This window comes from Suhomyces tanzawaensis (genome assembly GCF_001661415.1).
Source record: "Suhomyces tanzawaensis NRRL Y-17324 unplaced genomic scaffold CANTAscaffold_5, whole genome shotgun sequence".
Lineage (NCBI taxonomy): Eukaryota > Fungi > Ascomycota > Pichiomycetes > Serinales > Debaryomycetaceae > Suhomyces > Suhomyces tanzawaensis.
In genome coordinates, this window is record NW_017963640.1 from 965,726 (window position 1) to 985,169 (window position 19,444).

At 43.1% G+C, this 19,444-nt stretch overlaps 10 protein-coding genes and 2 non-coding genes across 12 annotated transcripts; 5 read left to right on the plus strand and 7 right to left on the minus strand.

The window, feature by feature from the left end:
* Window positions 1–461: 461 nt before the first annotated feature.
* Window positions 462–1,730, minus strand: CANTADRAFT_22647 (uncharacterized protein; the record flags this gene model as incomplete). Its single annotated transcript, XM_020206854.1, has 1 exon — window positions 462–1,730. The coding sequence occupies one exon, from the start codon at window positions 1,728–1,730 to the stop codon at window positions 462–464; it is 1,269 nt and encodes a 422-aa protein (XP_020063799.1).
* Window positions 1,731–2,633: 903 nt separating this feature from the next.
* Window positions 2,634–5,434, plus strand: GRR1 (SCF ubiquitin ligase complex subunit). The gene has a single exon (XM_020208026.1). The coding sequence runs from the start codon at window positions 3,083–3,085 to the stop codon at window positions 5,225–5,227; it is 2,145 nt and encodes a 714-aa protein (XP_020063800.1). The 5' UTR covers window positions 2,634–3,082; the 3' UTR covers window positions 5,228–5,434.
* Window positions 5,435–5,459: 25 nt separating this feature from the next.
* Window positions 5,460–6,886, minus strand: CANTADRAFT_101418 (uncharacterized protein; the record flags this gene model as incomplete). The annotated part of the gene is made up of 2 exons (XM_020206149.1): window positions 5,460–6,747; window positions 6,804–6,886. 2 exons carry the CDS (start codon window positions 6,884–6,886, stop codon window positions 5,460–5,462), a joined length of 1,371 nt encoding a protein of 456 aa, XP_020063801.1.
* Window positions 6,887–7,218: 332 nt separating this feature from the next.
* Window positions 7,219–7,861, plus strand: RPL43A (60S ribosomal eL43 domain-containing protein). The gene is made up of 2 exons (XM_020206150.1): window positions 7,219–7,488; window positions 7,570–7,861. The coding sequence occupies exons 1-2, from the start codon at window positions 7,397–7,399 to the stop codon at window positions 7,844–7,846; spliced, it is 369 nt and encodes a 122-aa protein (XP_020063802.1). The 5' UTR covers window positions 7,219–7,396; the 3' UTR covers window positions 7,847–7,861.
* Window positions 7,862–8,002: 141 nt separating this feature from the next.
* On the plus strand, window positions 8,003–8,590 carry CANTADRAFT_53424 (ESCRT-II subunit protein; the record flags this gene model as incomplete). The annotated part of the gene is made up of 1 exon (XM_020210202.1): window positions 8,003–8,590. The coding sequence occupies one exon, from the start codon at window positions 8,003–8,005 to the stop codon at window positions 8,588–8,590; it is 588 nt and encodes a 195-aa protein (XP_020063803.1).
* A 933-nt stretch (window positions 8,591–9,523) lies between these two features.
* Window positions 9,524–11,245, plus strand: URA7 (CTP synthase; the record flags this gene model as incomplete). Its single annotated transcript, XM_020206855.1, has 1 exon — window positions 9,524–11,245. The coding sequence occupies one exon, from the start codon at window positions 9,524–9,526 to the stop codon at window positions 11,243–11,245; it is 1,722 nt and encodes a 573-aa protein (XP_020063804.1).
* A 291-nt stretch (window positions 11,246–11,536) lies between these two features.
* On the minus strand, window positions 11,537–11,607 carry CANTADRAFT_t169. The gene has a single exon. It is a non-coding gene; the product is annotated as a tRNA-Gly (tRNA).
* An 8-nt stretch (window positions 11,608–11,615) lies between these two features.
* On the minus strand, window positions 11,616–11,687 carry CANTADRAFT_t168. Its single transcript has one exon. It is a non-coding gene; the product is annotated as a tRNA-Asp (tRNA).
* A 2,838-nt stretch (window positions 11,688–14,525) lies between these two features.
* On the minus strand, window positions 14,526–15,425 carry CANTADRAFT_52938 (uncharacterized protein; the record flags this gene model as incomplete). The annotated part of the gene is made up of 1 exon (XM_020210137.1): window positions 14,526–15,425. The coding sequence occupies one exon, from the start codon at window positions 15,423–15,425 to the stop codon at window positions 14,526–14,528; it is 900 nt and encodes a 299-aa protein (XP_020063805.1).
* Window positions 15,426–15,604: 179 nt separating this feature from the next.
* On the plus strand, window positions 15,605–16,567 carry CANTADRAFT_7035 (uncharacterized protein; the record flags this gene model as incomplete). The annotated part of the gene is made up of 1 exon (XM_020211041.1): window positions 15,605–16,567. The coding sequence occupies one exon, from the start codon at window positions 15,605–15,607 to the stop codon at window positions 16,565–16,567; it is 963 nt and encodes a 320-aa protein (XP_020063806.1).
* A 162-nt stretch (window positions 16,568–16,729) lies between these two features.
* On the minus strand, window positions 16,730–17,512 carry CANTADRAFT_53853 (mitochondrial 37S ribosomal protein mS42; the record flags this gene model as incomplete). The annotated part of the gene is made up of 1 exon (XM_020210262.1): window positions 16,730–17,512. The coding sequence occupies one exon, from the start codon at window positions 17,510–17,512 to the stop codon at window positions 16,730–16,732; it is 783 nt and encodes a 260-aa protein (XP_020063807.1).
* Window positions 17,513–17,823: 311 nt separating this feature from the next.
* Window positions 17,824–19,038, minus strand: TIP41 (Tip41p; the record flags this gene model as incomplete). Its single annotated transcript, XM_020211042.1, has 1 exon — window positions 17,824–19,038. One exon carries the CDS (start codon window positions 19,036–19,038, stop codon window positions 17,824–17,826), a length of 1,215 nt encoding a protein of 404 aa, XP_020063808.1.
* Between the last annotated feature and the right edge of the window lie 406 nt (window positions 19,039–19,444).

Below are 19,444 nucleotides of genomic sequence, written 5' to 3' on the forward strand. Positions count from 1 at the left end.
GAATCGGGTGCTCTTGCACCATTCTTTGGGGGAAGCAGGTGCATGCCGACAGATGTTTAGGCAGTGGTAGGTGAATGTGTAGTTGACAGATTTTGCCTGTTTTGTTGGCTAGTTATCTGATCACGGACCTCCATGAAGTTCCACCGAAGGTGCATGTTAGCCAGCTAGGCAGTGCATGGATATTTTGAGCATGATCGATATTCTTGTCGTCTTTAATATATAGAACGAAGACATGTAGACAATTCTGCAAGATTCTAAGCCATTCTTAACTAGTTCGATGATTTTTCAATAACTTTTAGACATTCTAACGAAGAAGACACGCTCCAATCTTATCATATTTGGCCATCGATTGAAACATTCACGGCCTAATCTTATCATACTTTTAATATGTCGAAAATCCAATCATGCTTCTAAGTTCTGAGATTCGCTCTAATTCTTATCATGTTCCAACACATTCTGCTCTAGGCAGGAAAAGGAACAGCCTTGGACAACACAATGCACCGGTTACCATGCGACAAGTACCCCTTGATCCGACCCGTGGCCACCATGGTGGCTAGAATGCACTCCACCTCGTCGGGAGCTGGCATGGGACCGCTGCTGGCGACTTCAAACGCTTTCTGGTAGGCACTAAACGGCACAATGTGATTTTGTGGGGTAGGATTCAAGGTGCGGACCACCGACGTGGTCCTGCGGATCAAGTTGAGATGGCACTGCAGTCTCAACAACTCGATGAGCAAGTACAAATGGTTCTTCAAGAATACCGTCTGGTACTGCTCCAATTTGGCGTCGAAGAGCGCGATGTTACCGGTGGAAATGGCTCGAAAGAGATTGTCGTGGTAGAGGGTTTTCAACTGGGGGTACTGTGCCCACAAGCTGGGCTTAAGTGAGGCTCGCTTATTGTAGAGCTTCAATGGGAGCAACACGAGGAGAATCTGCTCCACCTGCTTGTTTTTGGGAGGGTAGCCAGTCAAGATGTCCAACGCCTCCTCGAGCTTGTTCTCGCTTGCCTCGAAGTCCGACTCATCGAGCGACAACAATGAACTATAGTACAAGTAGGTGACAGCAGCCTTCTTGTTGCTTACCGAGCTCTTCATGTCGGGCAACTGGAAGCGGGTGCCCTTGAGCGCCTTCTCAATCGACTTGGCCAACTCGAGCTTGTTCATCTTGAAGTAGATCTTGATCAACACCGCCAAAAAGAAGTAGATGTCCATGCGCTTGCTGTGCTGCAACTCCAAGTTCTTGTCGTTCAACAGGAGCTTGAAAGCCTTGTTGGCGGTGTTAGCCAACTGCTCCAATGCCGACACCTTGGCGTCGCTGCCCTCCACGTCTTGGAACTCAAGACTGGCGATTTCTTCGGGGTGGCGCAGCTCCCGGACCTTGTAGACTGCCATCAACTCGAACATCGCGTTCATCAACGGCACGTTGATCCAGTTGGTCTGGGTTTCGCCCGCCCTGATCAAGTGGTTGACCAAGTCGTCCAACTCCACGAACGACTGGTCGATGCTCTTCTCCACGTACACCGCCCTCATCAACCGCAAATGGGCTCGTATCACGCCACGAAACTTCTCTGGTGCCTGGTACAAGTCAAAGTCGTTGGGCTCGGGGTACTTGGCACGGATAGGCCCTTCTTGGCCTCCAGGACTGATGGATAAACAGTGCTTGAGTTTGGCTGCATCCCGGGTATTGATTGCAAGCACGAAAAGCAGGATATAGTTGGGTAAACTGTTCATGACGATGATGGGTCACGGTACTGCCAGGTGTTCGTCTGGTGGCGTCAATGCTGGTTGTAGGAATGGGGCTACAAGTCTGCGATGGATGGCTGCTGGATGGTGGTGCACATTTTGGTGGTGCGACTGCGAGATAGAAAGAAGATGGCGATGAGAAGCCAAAGAGGGTCTATCTGGCAACAGAGAGACTAGAGATGGCTTGTTGGTCTGGAGAGACTTTGGGATTGGCTAATGGCATACTCAAATGGTGCTGTCTGGGTGCCAAAAACGCTATTCTGACACCAATATGGGAGAGAGTAGTTCATATTTATCCAGATGGAGTTCGAACCTCATACTAGGAGATTTCTTCTGGAGTGTTTATGCAAGAAAGTGGAACGTCAGATTGACTATTGAAGCTGGAGTCTTAAAGGCAAATACGAACTATAATAATAGTCAGCCAATCGTGCTTCTGCAATAGCCATATGGATTATCTCCGCTGTAGCCCTATTTACGCAATAACTACTAGTATCCTGCGTGGTTCCAAGCTTTGATTTACATTGTAGTTGGTAGCAAAGGTCATTCGGTAGTTTTCTGCTTACTAACGAAATCTGTCTGAATTGGCGGATTTGAAGCGGATTTGAAAGTGGCCCTAAATATTTCCTGCGGTATACAGTTCTTGGGGCATATCCCATCGTCAAACAGACGACATCAATTTACTTACCTCAGTCCGGTCCATACGCCTACCGGAATCTCTATCTGCCCGTCAAGTACTCCGTCTGAAACGGTTGTGATTACGTAACACCTGACTAATATCGCCGCCTGTTAGCATCCTCCTCCTGAGAACCCGACTACGGGAACTTCATTTGCATCATTCCAACCTGATTCGCTCAGTAAACCGCCGATAGCCCACATAGATCCTCTTTTGACCACGTTCCAAAACGGCTATTTCACCCTTGCTGTCCCAACTCACACCCACCAGTTCAACAATCAGTCGTCCTGCACACAGCCCACCCCAAATCACTGTTGATGGCGTAAAGCCAGCCTGATTGTTGTACCATCTTTTACCATTACAATTGAACCATCGGTCTATCGGGAACCCGTACAGAGTTCATAGTCAGGTGATCGGTCTCTACCATCGAAATTACACACATCGTCATCCCTTGATCAGTTGTTGAACTAGTACATTGCTGACTGGTCATTGACTCAAAACAACCGCAAAGGCACGCTGTATCACAAACATTAACGGCGGTTAACAACACAGCATCTTCCACCGAGCGTATACATCAGCGTCCACTTGGACCACAGAACCCGCCTTACACACGGACACGTCCAGCCCGTCAAACTAGTCATCTCCATATTTGTACACGTCCACAACCATGAGTTCTCCAAACAGTGAGGATTCCAATGGCAGCAATTCCAACGCCTCAAGAACAGCCAATAAAAACTCTAACAGCTATCAGGACTACCCCATGCAGAACCACTACCGCTACGGCGATGTCCAGCCTGAGCAAGAATTCTTCATGGATAACGAGATCAATGATTACAAAGAGTTGAAGGAATCTATCATGAAACAACGGAGGGCGTCCGACTTGCTGCAGGGCCACAATCATCACTTTGTTGACCACAACTCTCTCTTGAGATTGCCAACGGAGATCTTATTGCAAATCTTCCATCATTTGGACAGAAAGGATCTATTTTCCTTATTGACCGTGTGCCGTGAATTTGCTGACTTGATTATAGAAATCCTTTGGTTTAGACCAAATATGCAAAATGATGTCTCTTTCAAGAAGATTAAAGCAATCATGGAGTTGCCAAGAACTCAGACTCATTGGGACTATCGTTTGTTCATCAAGCGGTTAAATTTGTCTTTCATGACCAAGTTGGTCGATGATAATTTATTGTCCCTATTCATCGGCTGCCCTAAGCTTGAACGGTTGACGCTTGTTAATTGTACTAAGCTTAGTCATACCCCTATAACAAACGTTTTACAGAACTGTGAAAAGCTACAGTCTATCGATTTAACGGGAGTCACTGACATACATGATGATATTATTAATGCATTAGCGAAGAATTGCACTAGACTACAAGGTCTCTATGCGCCAGGTTGCGGTAACGTTTCAGAAGAAGCAATCATAAATTTACTCGAGTCATGCCCAATGTTGAAGAGAGTCAAGTTCAATAACAGCAATAACATCACCGACAGATGTATTTTGAAAATGTATGAGAATTGTGTGTCATTGGTTGAAATTGATTTGCATAACTGTCCAAATGTTACGGACAAATACTTGAAGTCGATATTTTTGGATTTATCACAACTCAGAGAGTTTAGAATAAGCAATGCCACGGGTATCACAGACAAGTTGTTTGAGTATCTCCCAAATGAATTCTACTTAGAGAAACTCAGAATAATTGATATTACTGGATGTAATGCAATTACAGATAAGTTGGTAGAGAAATTAGTGATGTGTGCCCCAAGATTGAGAAATGTTGTCTTGTCGAAATGTATGCAAATCACAGATGCTTCATTAAGAGCGTTGAGTCAATTGGGCAGAAGTTTGCATTATATCCACTTGGGGCATTGTGTATTGATTACAGATTTTGGTGTCGCATCCTTAGTGAGATCATGCCATCGTATACAATACATCGATTTGGCATGCTGCTTACAGCTAACTGATTGGTCCTTGGTCGAATTGGCGAATTTACCTAAGTTGAGAAGAATAGGTTTGGTCAAATGCAGTCTTGTTACTGATAATGGAATAATAGAACTAGTCAGACGTCGTGGTGAACAAGATTGTCTCGAAAGAGTTCATTTATCTTATTGCACAAACTTGACTGTTGGACCCATCTATTTATTGCTCAAAAACTGTCCAAAGTTGACTCATTTATCATTAACTGGAATAACTGCATTTTTAAGAAGAGAAATCACACAGTATTGCCGTGATCCACCTCCAGATTTTACCGAAGCTCAAAGAAATTCGTTCTGTGTTTTCTCGGGCCATGGTGTGAACCAATTGAGAAATCACTTGAACCAAGCAATGGAGGAAAGAGCGTATCATATCGAACAAGGTGACATCCAAGCATTGTTCCAAGAAAGAAGAAGAAGATTCATGAATGGTGGTGGGGAAATGGATGAAGAAGAGATGAACATTTGGGCAAGAGGTGCTGGTTTGGGTTTGTTGCAACAAAATGTGCTCCAAAATAATGAAATACAAGACATAAATAGGGAGATCTTTAGTGAAATTAATGGTGGTCGTATGGCTCCTGACGATATGAGAGAGCATTTTCAACGAATCATCAGACAGCGTCACCATCAACGCCAGGAACTGGTCCAAAGAGGCCAATCTCAAACGCCTACCCAAGTTCTTCAAGCACATCAGTTCCAAAGAAATCCACAAAATGCCCCTCAGATAGTTCAACCAGCTGTGTTTCCAAATGGTGAACAGTCGATACCAGTCATCAACGAAGATGAAGATGCAGAAATGGAGGAGCCCGGCCTCTTCCCGAGACAGGCTTCTAGTTAGGGTGCAGTACCGAAGATACAACTTGTTGCTACATACATCTGAAGTACCATACTCTTTTGTTGCCTTGCAAATATTGATAGCAATGCCTCGCAATGTCATAAGTATTCTTGAGGAATTTTTCCTCGTCTTCTGCATTCATTCATTTAATTCATTAATTCTATCATTTAAAATTCTATCCTTTTATAGCAATATTTGACATCCATCAAATTTTCAAATGTGTAAACTTGATCTATTATTTATCATAATCCCTAAGACGATAATGTAGGTATGCAACAGTTTCATTGATGTTTACTCCAGTGGTCCTTGAAAGGCTATGAATATAAAGTTCTTTTTGACTCAATTTTTTGGTGGTAATCCTTTGAAGAATTTTAAAAATTTGATCAGTATTCATTATTCGGGGATTCATCTTAAACTCATTTGATTGTGACGAATTTCCAGCGCTAGTACTTGCTTTTTCGTTGAAAATACTGGACGGGCAATATTTGGTTTCGGGAAAGTTTTCATATCTTTCGAGGTGCGTATAAGAGCTTTGCACAATCAGGGTGCCTGTTGTAGAGCTAGCAACCCCCATATTATTCGGATTGTTTCCTATCGACTTAAGTAGAACAGGACGAATGTATAGTGACCCTTGTTCCTGTGGTGCTCGGAATTCGTCACAATCCTTCTCCATGTAATTGTTGTCTCCGTATTCCAAGCATTCTTGATTAAACTTCAGAAGCTCCTTGTTAGTGCAACCATTTGATGCTGCTACCTTCAAAGCAACGAGGTTCCGTTTTTCAAGCTCCAGCTTTGCAATTGCAATCCGTTTGTATAACTTTCTTTTACGAGCCACCTCTCTGGGTTGTTGTATCTCCTGGCGAATAAGCTCGTCAAAGGGCTTACTTCGAGGGACAAGCTGTTTCTGTTCTAGTGGATGACTTCTGCATGTGAGGTTACGCTTGCAAGCGGTAGATCTGAAGGTTGATACTCCACACAGGTAGTCGTTGTGATGTAGTTCGTAGTCCTGTAACTCCTCTTCTGTGAAGCCTTGCAATGTGAGTTTGGGTGCGAAATTTGGGTCACCTTGGTCACCGTTAGCGGGGGCAGTTTCTGCAGGAACCCCTTCATTATCGCAATCGTTGGAGTTATTCTTGCTCCCCATCCCAGGTTTGTCTGATAGCTCTGTATCTGTTTCGCTGGCTGGCTTGTGCACATTGTACAAGGGAAAGGAAATGGTGCCAAAATCGTTAGCAGGCTTGGGCAAATTATACAAGGGAAAGGAAATGGTCCCTGAGTCGATAGCCTTAGTTGCCCTGGACGAGAGAGGAGAAGAAGGAAGGTAAAGGTGGGAGTATGGTCCGCGGAACAGGTTTAAAATACCACCTGGTGTTGGCGGTAACATGTCGGTAAGTTCCATGATGGACTGCACACCTGGGAGCCTTGGTGGCTTGCTAGATTGAACGTCCTTGTGAGGCAAATCGTTAAGAATAGGAGCAAGAATCAACGAATCATCGAGTGTTTGTTCAAAGCTGGAACTCACTCTATTTTCATCGTTGTGCCATAAAGGATCTCGAGGTTAGTTGCAGTCAAAACGCACTGATCGGGGAGGTTCATACTGTTTCCAAATTGCTTGACGCAAAGAAGGAAGGAGCTATTCTCATAGTAGAGAGGGTCTGACATAGCGACAGATATGGCTTCCCTCAATTGCAGCGCCAGGCGTGTGTTCAGCCGTAGTAGTAAGGATACAATTGGTAGTCCAGGCAGGCGCTTGCTGGGCCCGCCGCGGTTGCAAAACTGGCCTAGGGCACCAGCCCTGGGAGTCAGATTTCACACGTGATCCTCTTCCAACCTGTATCTAGTGCGAAAACTTTTCACCACGCACCATAGTTAACCCCAATAGTTAATGTCGGGTGTGCACACTAAGAACTCTGCGCGCCAGCCCTGTCCTCGCCATAGTGAAAAAAACGATAAAAAACAGAATCCTTCTAATCTTTCTTTTGAATAGTACTTCAGAAAATCACTAGAAATGTATGTTGAAAAGGGAAAAGGATAGACCGTGGGACGAATGAAGACAAAGGAATATGAAAGCAGAGTGGATGTGAACAGAACAGCAGATATTCGTATGGTACAACTCCGTCATGTCGAAACTACCCAAGGACAAAGCTTCCAGAGATATTTTAACAGTGTACCATGTTCAAGAAGAAATCATCGACCTCCAAAGACAATGTTGAATACTCGAAATACCCGTTGGATACTACCACCCCAGTGGTTGAACTGTCTTCGTCCGTAACACTGCAACGAACACCAGTCGTTGCTATCCGTGTGAATACTCGCAGCCAGGAGGACCAATACTAACTATTCAGGACTAAGAGAACTAAGAAGGTTGGAATTACCGGTAAATTCGGTGTCAGATATGGTTCTTCCTTGAGAAGACAAACCAAGAAGTTGGAAGTCCAACAACACGCCAAATACGACTGTTCTTTCTGTGGTAAGAGAACCGTCCAAAGAGGTGCCGCTGGTATCTGGACCTGTAAGTCTTGTCGTAAGACTGTTGCTGGTGGTGCTTACACTGTTTCCACTGCCGCTGCTGCCACCGTCAGATCTACCATCCGTCGTTTGAGAGACTTGGCTGAAGCCTAAATGATTTTTGTAACCTGTTTATAAAGTTATTTACACATAATCAATATCATAAAAATATCGACTCCCTGTACTGTTGGTGTCCAGTAGACTATGGCCAATATTGGTCACGTGTGCCACTATTACATCTACCGTCGCTCCCCCTACCACTGAGTAACAATGTCCACTGCGTTTAGCTTTCCAAAGATACACTCGTTTCCTCCGTTGTACACCAAGCAGCCCAATGCAACAATAGCACAGCATCAGTTGGAGTCGTGGACTCAAATCGTGTTGGAGTACTGTGCCCACTATAAAATCACATCGCTATCACTAGCAGGAGTACCCCGTTACTCTCAGGACCAATCGCTAGATTTGGACACATTGCCACCCATCTTCGACAACAAAGAGATCGAGAGAACCGTGAACGAAGAGTTCAAGACCACAATCATAAATCACTTGATCCATAAGTTGCACAAGGCGGACTACATCAACCCCAAGAACCCCAGCTTAGGCATCTTTATATACTGGAGGTCGTTGACAGAGTGGAGTGATTTGTTATATAGCTACGTGGACAAATCGGGTCAATTGGGCACGATTCTTACCATTTATGAATTGACCAAGCTGGAAGATGCTGGCATTCCTGACAACCTCAAATACTTGGACGAAGAGCTATTGATCAAGGTGTTGAAAGAGGTGCTCATCAAGAAGGGCAAGGCTCAGATATTGATGAACGAAGACGGAGAAATTGGGGGTGTCAAGATTGTATAATAGGCTGTTGATCAGAAACTAATAGATTCGACAAGAAAAGGATACAAGGGCAGCTTCTTGGGGTATTGCACCTCTTCGCTAGCTCTAAAAAGTAAGATCAAATATTGGAGACTACTTCAAATCTTATCACTACTGTTTCTGTAGCTATGCCAATTGTCTTCTTTCATTTCGTATCGAAATGGAGGTGGCAAGTTCTCTGAACGGCAAATATCGACCGCTAGACAGGTACCTTAGACTTAAAAAAAATACCTAAAGTTGGAGGTGTATAATTTAGCGAACATCAACCCGAGACATCCTGATTACCTTGCAGAAATGTACCACCCACACATATGCGTTGTATCAAACACACATACTTCTCTACTCTGGAAACGCCTACTGACTTAGTATTCAATAGGGTGTACCATGGCCATTTTCTCGTGAGACTTGACAGTACCTCTTTTTCTATGCAAGGAATATGTGGATTAAATACTGTCCAGTGACCTAGCCAGTGAATTCTCTACATGAAATTGCCTACAGTTCCATGACTATTGTCACCAAATGAAGGGATAACATAACTGACAAATGCAAAAAAGCCCTAAAAATCCCCTAACAATATCACCTGTAAGCACATTGCAAACTCCGATACTCCAAATTCACCACCAGCTAACAGCCAAACCAGAAAGTCGAGTCGTCTTCAACTACCCCACCCACCAGGCAAGCGCACCTCATCCCATTCCACATCCATTGCCGCATACGGCAGTCAAGCACCCCTTCGCGCTCATCGCATTTTCTTTTTTCCACTATAAAAGGAGGCCGGTGTGCTCATCGATTAGATCTTCTTTCTTCCCGCTTAAACCATACGTTTAAGAGGGCATATCTTACATAGACTGATCCACCCGATCGCTGTAACTTGTATTGCCTATTACTCAACCAAACGTCTAATATTCTACCATAATGAAATACGTTGTTGTATCTGGAGGTGTTATTTCCGGTATTGGTAAGGGTGTTTTAGCATCCTCCACCGGATTGTTGTTCAAGACCATGGGCTTGAGAGTGACTTCCATCAAGATTGACCCATACATGAACATCGATGCTGGTACCATGTCTCCTTTGGAGCACGGAGAATGTTTCGTTTTGAACGACGGTGGTGAAGTCGACTTGGACTTGGGTAACTACGAAAGATACTTGAACATCACCTTGACCAGAAACCACAACATCACCACTGGTAAGATCTACTCTCATGTGATTGAAAAGGAAAGAAACGGTGACTACTTGGGTAAGACCGTCCAGGTTGTTCCCCACGTCACTGGTGCCATCCAAGACTGGATTGAACGCGTCGCCAAGATCCCAGTCGATGACTCTGGCTTGGAACCAGAGGTGTGTATCATTGAGTTGGGTGGTACTGTTGGTGATATCGAGTCTGCTCCATTCGTTGAGGCCTTGAGACAGTTCCAGTTCAGAGTTGGCCCTGACAACTTTGCTTTGATCCACGTGTCTTTGGTGCCAGTTATTCACGGTGAACAAAAGACCAAGCCTACCCAGGCTGCTATCAAGGATTTGAGATCTTTGGGTTTGACTCCTGATATGATTGCATGCAGATGTCAAGAGACCTTGGAGCCTGCCACCATCGAAAAGATTGGTATGTTCTGTCACGTTGGTCCTGAACAAGTCATCAACGTTCACGACGTCAACTCCACCTACCACGTTCCTTTATTGTTGAAGGAGCAAAAGATCATGAAGTACTTACAAAGAAAGTTGAATATCACCGATATCTCTGAAGATGCTATCACTAGAGGTGATCGTTTGTTGACCAAGTGGAGAAACTTGACCAGTGACCACGATAAATCTTTCGAAACTGTCACTATTGCATTGGTTGGTAAGTACACCAACTTGAAGGACTCCTACTTGTCTGTCATCAAGGCCTTGGAACACTCTTCTATGAGATGTAACCGTAGATTGAAGATCGAATGGGTTGAATCTTCGGACTTGGAAGAAGAAACTAAAAAGGAAAACTTATCCAAGTACCACAAGGCATGGCATTACGTTTGCCAAGCTGATGGTATTCTTGTTCCTGGTGGTTTTGGTTCCCGTGGTATCGAGGGTATGGTTGCCACCGCCAAGTACGCTAGAGAAAACAACGTGCCATACTTGGGTGTTTGCTTAGGATTGCAAATCGCTGTTATTGAATTCGTTCGTAACATCTTGGGTCACAAGGAATCTACTTCTATGGAATTTGATCCAAAGGCCGAAGAAGCCACCGCTTCTGTTGTCTACATGCCAGATGTCGACCAAGTCAAGCTTGGTGGTACCATGAGATTGGGTATCCACTCCACCAAGTTCGTTGCCAATTCCGAATGGTCTAAGTTGAGACAATTGTACGGTGGAGCTGACTCCGTTTTAGAAAGACACAGACACAGATATGAAGTCAACCCTAAGTTGATTGAATCTATTGAAGCCAAGGGTTTGAAATTCATTGGTAAGGACGAATCAGAATCTAGAATGGAAATGTTAGAGTTAGAAGGCCACAAGTTCTTCTGTGGTACTCAATACCACCCAGAATACTTGTCCAAGGTTTTAGATCCATCTAGACCATTTTTGGGTTTGGTTGCAGCTTCCGCTGGTCTTTTGGATACTGTTTTGAAGAGTGACGACTTGAACCACAAGGGTGAGTTTTAAAAAAGTGAAATTCGTATATGTACATATAGCTAATATTATAGAAATTAGAATAATGCTTGGATGAGTTCATTATACTTCTCCAAAGGTAAAGGTCAATAAAGGAAATACAAGTCACGACTGTAGAATGATCGACTCATTTTCATAATTCTACTGGTGATCAAGAATATGAAAATCATGACTACAGTTCTTTTGCTACTTCGAGAATATTACCAGTCAGTACGCTGGTAGGTTGCCATCACCAGCAGCTCAACTGTCTACGAGACCCTGTCCATTTATCAAATAAAAAAAGAATGCGCAAACCCGGAATCGAACCGGGGGCCCAACGATGGCAACGTTGGATTTTACCACTAAACCATTTGCGCAANNGAAACTCCGCGACGGGGAATTGAACCCCGGTCTACCACGCGACAAGCGGTAATTCTAGCCACTAAACTATCACGGATGATTTCTTGACAAAACTTAAATGTGCTTTTACTTACTATCTAATTTGTGTTTGTATGCAGGATTGTTAATTTCAATGCAAATCTTCGAGCTTGCACTATGTTATTAACAGGACAACAACTATTGAAGTTCATCCGCCAAAAGCTTAAGATGGAACAACCCAAGACAAAATGCAATCTTTTAGTCAAAAGGAATTTAACGTCGATCTCTAATTTATTCATGTTGCATTTTCCCTGTGGAACAGGTATATAGTCTTAAGTAGCTAGCTTTGGAGCAAAAACGGTCAATTAAAAATTATCGGACTGTCCGGAGTGTAGATTACTATATATTATATTTTGACCTTGTAGCTCTTTTATCCTCCTCACTTAAATTGAAGGCCCACATAATGAAATTTATCAATATACTTTGAAAGACGGGCTTGGTATAGTAAAAAACAAAACCAGGAAGGCATATGTGCATGGCAATTGCAAATATGACACCGCTAGTGTATTGAAATGCTATGTGAAACTCTGGGGTATCAAACTCTTTCATCATTATTACCGACTTCACTTGTTTTCCTTATTGTGTTTTATTGAAAAGAAGGTATGATAAAATCAAAGCTCGAATTGTAGCAGATTAGATTTAAGTGAGGTGTATTTATCCTAGACGATAGCTCCTATAATGGTGTCTGTGCTAAAATAATCTCTAATAGTAGCTTTGGTATCTCTGGGAACGATTTAGTTTTAGTCAACTCTGCTATTCTAACTTAGTCAATGTGTCACTTCGTTTTTTCGGCGAAGATATTTCGAAAACTCCCTAGCTAATCCATAATGGGGCTCCTCTGTCCTTATATACTTGGCTGAATTGAACCCTGTTTGCTTCTCTTTGATCCGCCCGATAGTTTAACTTTAGTCCTCCTTGCTGCACCTCAAAGCTTATTCAAGTTTGAATAGCTAATATCAAAAGACTCTATACGTAGAAGAGATGCAACTAGCTTTTGGTCTATCTAGTGTATGAACAGAAATCTGTAAGTTCTGGGGAAATCCTGTATTTTTCGGACATTTTCCAATAGGTGGTTTCTTCAATGTCTCCTCCTTCTTGTATGGTTTGTTTCAAAGCACTGAATCGGTTTTTTGCAACAAATGGTATATCCATACACTTCTTTTCAATATTAAAATGCATAGTTCATGAGTGTATTGCAAATCCATTAAACAACCTGTAACCTAACTGCAGAATGCATGCAAAGCTTGATCAACATCTTGTCCATACTATTCTCAGTTCACTTTCTGCCTTTTGACACAGTGTTTATCCGCCTTCTAAGTGCTGGTGTGATTTAATTATTAAACCCCTGTTTTAAAGGATTTTGGATCTCCAGAGATTTCGTTTGGGACCTATTGGATTAATACAAGTCAGATAGGATTCTTTCCTTATCTTGTGAGCAATACCTTTATCTTGCTGGAATACATTACAGTACGGGTTAACACGACTACAGACAGGGCATACCTAACTAAACAGCAATATTAAGTTAACAACCGCACCCGCATACAGTCTTGGATCTTGTTTGGATCTGCTATGTTACGAATCCAGTTGCAAACGAAGATGTCTCAATTATACTGAAAAATTACAATTTCCTCTAAAAATAAAAGTTTCATGCATCTCGAGTTGACTTGACACAGTACATGCAGCAGGACTCAGGTGTGTCTAGAAACGTGCTGGTATCGAGTCACTCTTACTCTTAGCATAGCTGATCCGCATCTCGCCCAGCAAGAAAACATTCATACAACCATAGAAGGTTCTGGGTGCCCTCCATGGCATGGCTTATGGACGCCTGAACTAAGTGACTCTGGACTCTCAGCACGTGAGTCCAACATTTCTTTTTCTGCGTGCATTTCGCTGCTGGGCAATCTTGTCTGGGCCTTCGGTGCATAGTGCGCTGACCACCTGGCCCCGCTATCTAATTGGCTGGCTGATGAGGAACTTTCGCGACCGATGACTGGGTCATGTTATTTGTTCGCAAATTACCCGCACGGGAAGGCCCGACAATTGACCACGGCATTGCCCCATTTGTAGTAGGGCACTCCTGGCGGCGCCGACTATATAAGGAGCCATGATGCCAGCGATTTCAAACAGTATCTTTAACAAAATGTCTATGTCTCAATTAATTAACTACGCTGGTGAATCCGAAGGCTGCAAGTGCGGTGCCAACTGCAAGTGTGCTGAATCTAGCTCTTGTAAGTGTGGTGAAAAGAAATAAGCCCATGAGCAATTTTCTTTACCGGATTGATTTCGGACCCTTTATAGGTGTTTAGCCAATTTATGAATAACCGAAAAAAACTGTAGCCAGACACTGTCGATGAGGCCAGCTGGTCAGGGAGCAGGTCAAACCTTAGACCGCTGAAGATCACTGGTATCCATGACGATAAAACGATTCTAGGAGAAGAGCAATTATCAGGGGCTAAATGTCACTGTATGCGAAGAACCCAGACTGGTGGGTATGCTTCAAACTGATCCTGGACCCGTTTTGACCTTTGACTAGTGGGGTGTGGCTAGGCTCTGGGCTAGGGTCCACCTGTGCTTGTCAAGTCCTCTACGCTCCCAAACATGGTGGGGTAAATTGTTTGATTAACTAGTGGCCCAATAATTAATCAAGCGAATACAGCCAAGTTAGAGGATTTGGCGGTTCTGCATCATACACATCATAATCTTTGGTATTTTATGATTGTATCATATACTTCATTCCTCTATGACTGGCGGATTCATGATTATACACTTCATAATATTCTATGATTGCATTACATCTTAGCGTTCGTGCCTCTTTATTATACACATTATAGTTCTAGGCACTATCTACCTAGGATGACTACTGCTTGATTTGTGCCCAGGCTTCCTGGTCAAGCTCCCTGATCTTCTTTTCACTCAAGGTCTTCAATTTGTCGTTCTGCTCCAAAAACTTGGCCACTTCCTTGACCGAATTGAGCTTGCGTAACTTGTCGTTGAATTTGTGGGAACTGATGAGGTAGATTCCAATCCAACTTTTGATATACACGTCGCATATTTCCACCGACCTCAAGTAGTTGTTCCTGGCGTCCTGTAGTATCTCCACCAACTCCCATAATTTGTCTTTACGTTCGGTTTTCAATGCTTGTTCCTCTTGCAAGAAGCGGTAGTAGTTGTATAACCCCACCTTGTAGAAAACTGGGTATGCAAAGGGCTCCTGCAATAAGATCTCCTGTAAACTGAACACTGCTTTGTCGTAATGTCCTACCTTGGCGTACTCGTCTCCCAATTCTGCCCATGTTATCAAATCGGATGGTTGTAAGTCCAAGTAAAAATTCAAGTTGGCAATGTATTCCTCAGCATTACCACTCTTACGACTGTTGGTGGTCAACCTTCTTGATAACCTCAACTCATCTGGATCATTGCCTAACACTTTCAATGCCTGTTCTGGTTCTCCCATAACCTCAAGGTACTTGGACTGGAGTAATCTGATTCTTTGCGAGTTTTCGCTGGACCCGAATTGATCCACGAGTCTATCTAATATAGCCTTGGCCTCCACGTCGTGACTGGTGATCAATGCAAGATGGAACTGCATTTCGTACACATCGAATAATTCCACCGCATCGAGTTCGTCCGAAGAATTCATCAAGAATCTTTCAGTTTCATGATGGTATTTCTGGACTTGACTTGGCGCGAAGTTGACATAGGTGCCAGACCTAGCAACCAGGACCAATTTGTTCTTGAGTGCAGAAACTGAAGACATTGCAGATGATAGTTGTCTCCGTGGTGCCCTCAAGTTCATGTAGTTTTCATCACGTGCAAAACTGCACATGACCAGATATCATAGGTAAACATCATATCGTGAAGGGTCTTGCAACTACCGTACTCTAGTCTTCTAAGGACTTCGAGTGGAAGTGATACTTAATTACAAGAAACGAACCAATGTCAGAAGAATTGGGAAAAGTCTCAGAGCACCTTCTCACTTCTACATCAATTCTATCTCACACCTACGGTGCCCCAACTTATGCCAGGGGAGAAACATACCAGGGAAGTGATGTAATACATGACGAGATCCAATCCCTAGAAACGGAATACGTTAATTTGTATCATGAACTCACAACAAAGTCCAATAGACTTTTGTACTTGAACAGACTACAAGAATTGGAGTCAATGTCAGATGCTTCTATCCAGGAGCGTTATGATCAAGTTAAACAAAAATTCCACATGATAGCTCCAGAAAAGCTAGAAGATTTCCTTAAAGTACAAATTCAGACAGTGAAGACAGAAGCAATTTTGAATGGGTTGTTACAGAAAGCGTTACCCGTGCTAAGAGCTATTCATCAGGCTAACAAGGATTTGAACTCTTCAGAAATGGATATGCTTACCAATTTAGAGAAATTATATGCACAAAAGGGTTTAAACTATGACCTAATGAAAAAAGTAGAATCCGTTGAAGATTCTAGGAACAAATACAGCGAGAATACCGTCAAGCTTTCCAATTTAATAGACACTTCATTGAAGCCAGAGATCGGCACCCTCCAAAAGTTAAACGAACAGTTGAATGAAAAATCTAGATCCTATATAGCGAACAAGCTGGAGAGGTTAGGAAACGAGATGGAAAATGTTTCTAGTAAAGAACAGAAACAAATACAACGGTCATTTCAAGAATTGGTGACAAAATGGGACTTTCTCTCTAAATTATGCGAGTTCCTTCCATCATTCATCACCAGCTTGCCAATAAATTGGTATGCTGATAAGGATTTGTTTGGAATCATACAAGATTGTGAAACAATTGCAGAGAGATTAGCTAGACTTCAACAGATATTAAACGTGGAAAGTATCAGCAAATATAGCATTAAAGACTTGATGATGTTAGAGTTCGAGGAGGTCGAACAGGGTGATTAAAGTCCGCATGATTACATCAAAACGGATTTCAAATCAGAATGCTAGATCTACAGTATTACCTATGGGCAATCCATCTGTCACGCGCAAGCTTCACTAGCTATGTGCTATTTTTTGGCCGGATAATCCAGCTCGTTTATCCTATGTACATGTTATGAGTTTCAATCAAACTTGAAAGAGTCTCTTGTTGACAACATCCCAATTGATACAGTCCCAGAAGTTGGCCAAGTAGTCGGCCTTACCAGTCATACCGTAATCCTTTATGTATGAAACATCCCAGCAGTTGATAGCCAAAATTGGCAAGGTCCAGTCCTTCTCGTTGGATTTAGCACGAACATTCAATGAATTCAAGTATTCAAAACTTCCCTCATCAACACCACCATTCAAGTCCAAGGACTGGTTCTTGGCAAAGTAGTATGGAGTACCATCGTTGTTGCATCTCATGATTCTCAACGACTTGTCAGGTAATTCAACCAAGAACACCCAGCCTTGGCCAAACGAAGAATCTGCCAACAATAACATTCTTTCTCTGAACGTTTCCAAGTCAGGGATATCTTGGAATGCAAGTTTTTCCATCAATGCTCTAGATGGTCTGGTCTTGGATGCTTCGGTCTTGTCTGTGAGTTGTTCCATTGCAAAATGGTTATTGTGAGCTTGGGATGCGTAGTGGAAAATGTGTTGTTGGGTGGTTTGTTTGGCAGTCTTCAATAAGATTTGGTAAGGGGTTCTTAATTCGTTCTCGGTACCGTTAGTGTGCAAAGTCAAGTTCAAGGTCAAGAACTTTTGGTAATCTGACCAGGCAGTTTGGAATCCTGATGGAGTGTATAATCCTTCAATACCATTGGCTATGTACTTTTCTTCATTTCTCAACTTGGGAACTTCATGTATGGATCTTTTGCTGTTTCTAGCGAAGGCCTGGCCCACGAACCTGCTAGTAGTTCTGAACATCTTGATGGTAGTAGATATGTTGGTGGAGAGAGAACTGAAAAATTCTATGAAGAGCGGTAAGCTCACGACCAGTAAATCGATTATGGTATCGCGCACTACTCGGTCTAGGATTTATATTCTACACGGACTCCAGTTAGGCTTCGGACTCATAAGCCTTGTACATATACCTTCTCAAATACACACTAATAGTTCCATTTATATCCTTTTCGCCTTCCGAGCATATTTTCGTGATTCCTGAACGCATCTATTTTAGTCTAACCTGGAATTACCGAATCCCATGAGGATTTGTTCGTAGAAACATGAACTACCACCTAGCTAGCCTGGTTCTGTTCCTGGTTCGATTCAACTTGGGTGCTTATCACCGGAATATTTTGAGACACCCAATTTGTATCTCTAAGCAACTTTTTAGGATCCATGGTGGTATAAGCTTTATGGGCCACCTTTTTCAACAAATCATCATATGGGTACTCTTGCTCCTTGTATTCCCGCAAAACTAAGTTTGATTCCAAATCGATATATACCCTTGTATCTCTAATTCTGAAAATCACATCATCAATTCTTAAGAAGAAACGACATAACAACAATAAGCATGTGGGCATGACTCTGATTTTCGTGGACAACATAGATATGCCATTATCGCCTAACTCGTCCTCGAACAATATGGACTCATCGAAGAACAAGATGGGATCGGGATTCAAAAGTTTCTTTATGGGAATTTGTTCTTTTGTTGGTTTGAGGGTCATATTTTTGGTTACCCCTTTGTAATTAGTAGAATAGGTCCAGTCATAGGGTTTCATAGTATCCAAATTCTCGGTGAGCTTGGCGATATCTTTGTTCGAGTTCTCCTTCAACGCCTTCTCCGACTTCTCCGATGACGATGACATCTTGGATCTTCTAGAACTCAACCACTCTTGATGGTAGCTCACCTTGAGTTTGCAATCGGGGTCAAGCGAGTCTAGCGCAGATACGGCGTCGAATTCGATAGTTTCTCCTGTCTTGTCATTGACCAACTTGACCACATTATTTCCAAAGATCATCTCGGGCAACGGGAAGTCAAACTTGTTCTCACTGAGGTAGTCCAATTCGGCCGAATTCAAAATGGGCTTTTTGATGGTGTATATGCTCCAGTCGTTTATGGTTATCGATGGCTTGTCTTGTATGGGAAACGATGCACTGGGTGCTGGGATGATCACCTGCCCACAGTGTTCACACTGGGGGTTATGACAGTCTCCTGAATGGGACTTAGCAGGGATGCTGACTTCATGGTCACGCTTCTGGCGCTGGGGTTGTTTGGAAGGAGCCGGAAACGCACTGGCAAAGTTCGTTGGCGACTGGGACGTTGATGCCGCTGGTTGTGCTCCGTGTCCTGGGGGAAGTCTACCCCGGGTATGTAATGAGACCATTTCTCTGGCAGCATTCACATGGACTCCATGAATGCCTGGACCAGCTCCTTCACCAGGTATGGTTCTTGGAGTGGGTTTGGTGAACTCGTTGCCTACCGGCTTTTTCGGTTTCTCTTCAGCCATGTCTAGGAGTACTGGTAGGCAAATATGGCTTTTGCGATCTTGGATATCACGGGATTATCAGTTCGCGAATGTGGAGGAATGGCAAGAAGTCCCAGCTGCGAAATACTAAGTGGGTTAGCCAGAAAGGAAATACGTGGAGTGCACAGTTCTGTAACTGCTTTGAAGCTGTGGGGGCGACCTCAGTGTAAAATATTGGAGATCCTTCTTGATCAGAACTCAAAGAATGGTTAGTGATGTATAGGAGGTATTGTAATGTACAGCTGGCAAATTATGTGAAATAATTATTGCACATTTTCTACAGTAGACTCATTATCTATAGAATCGTAATATCCCCCAGCTTCGGAGGGGTATATCCACACTGACTACAGCTTCAAGAACCGAGTCAATGGCGTTATTACAAACTCAT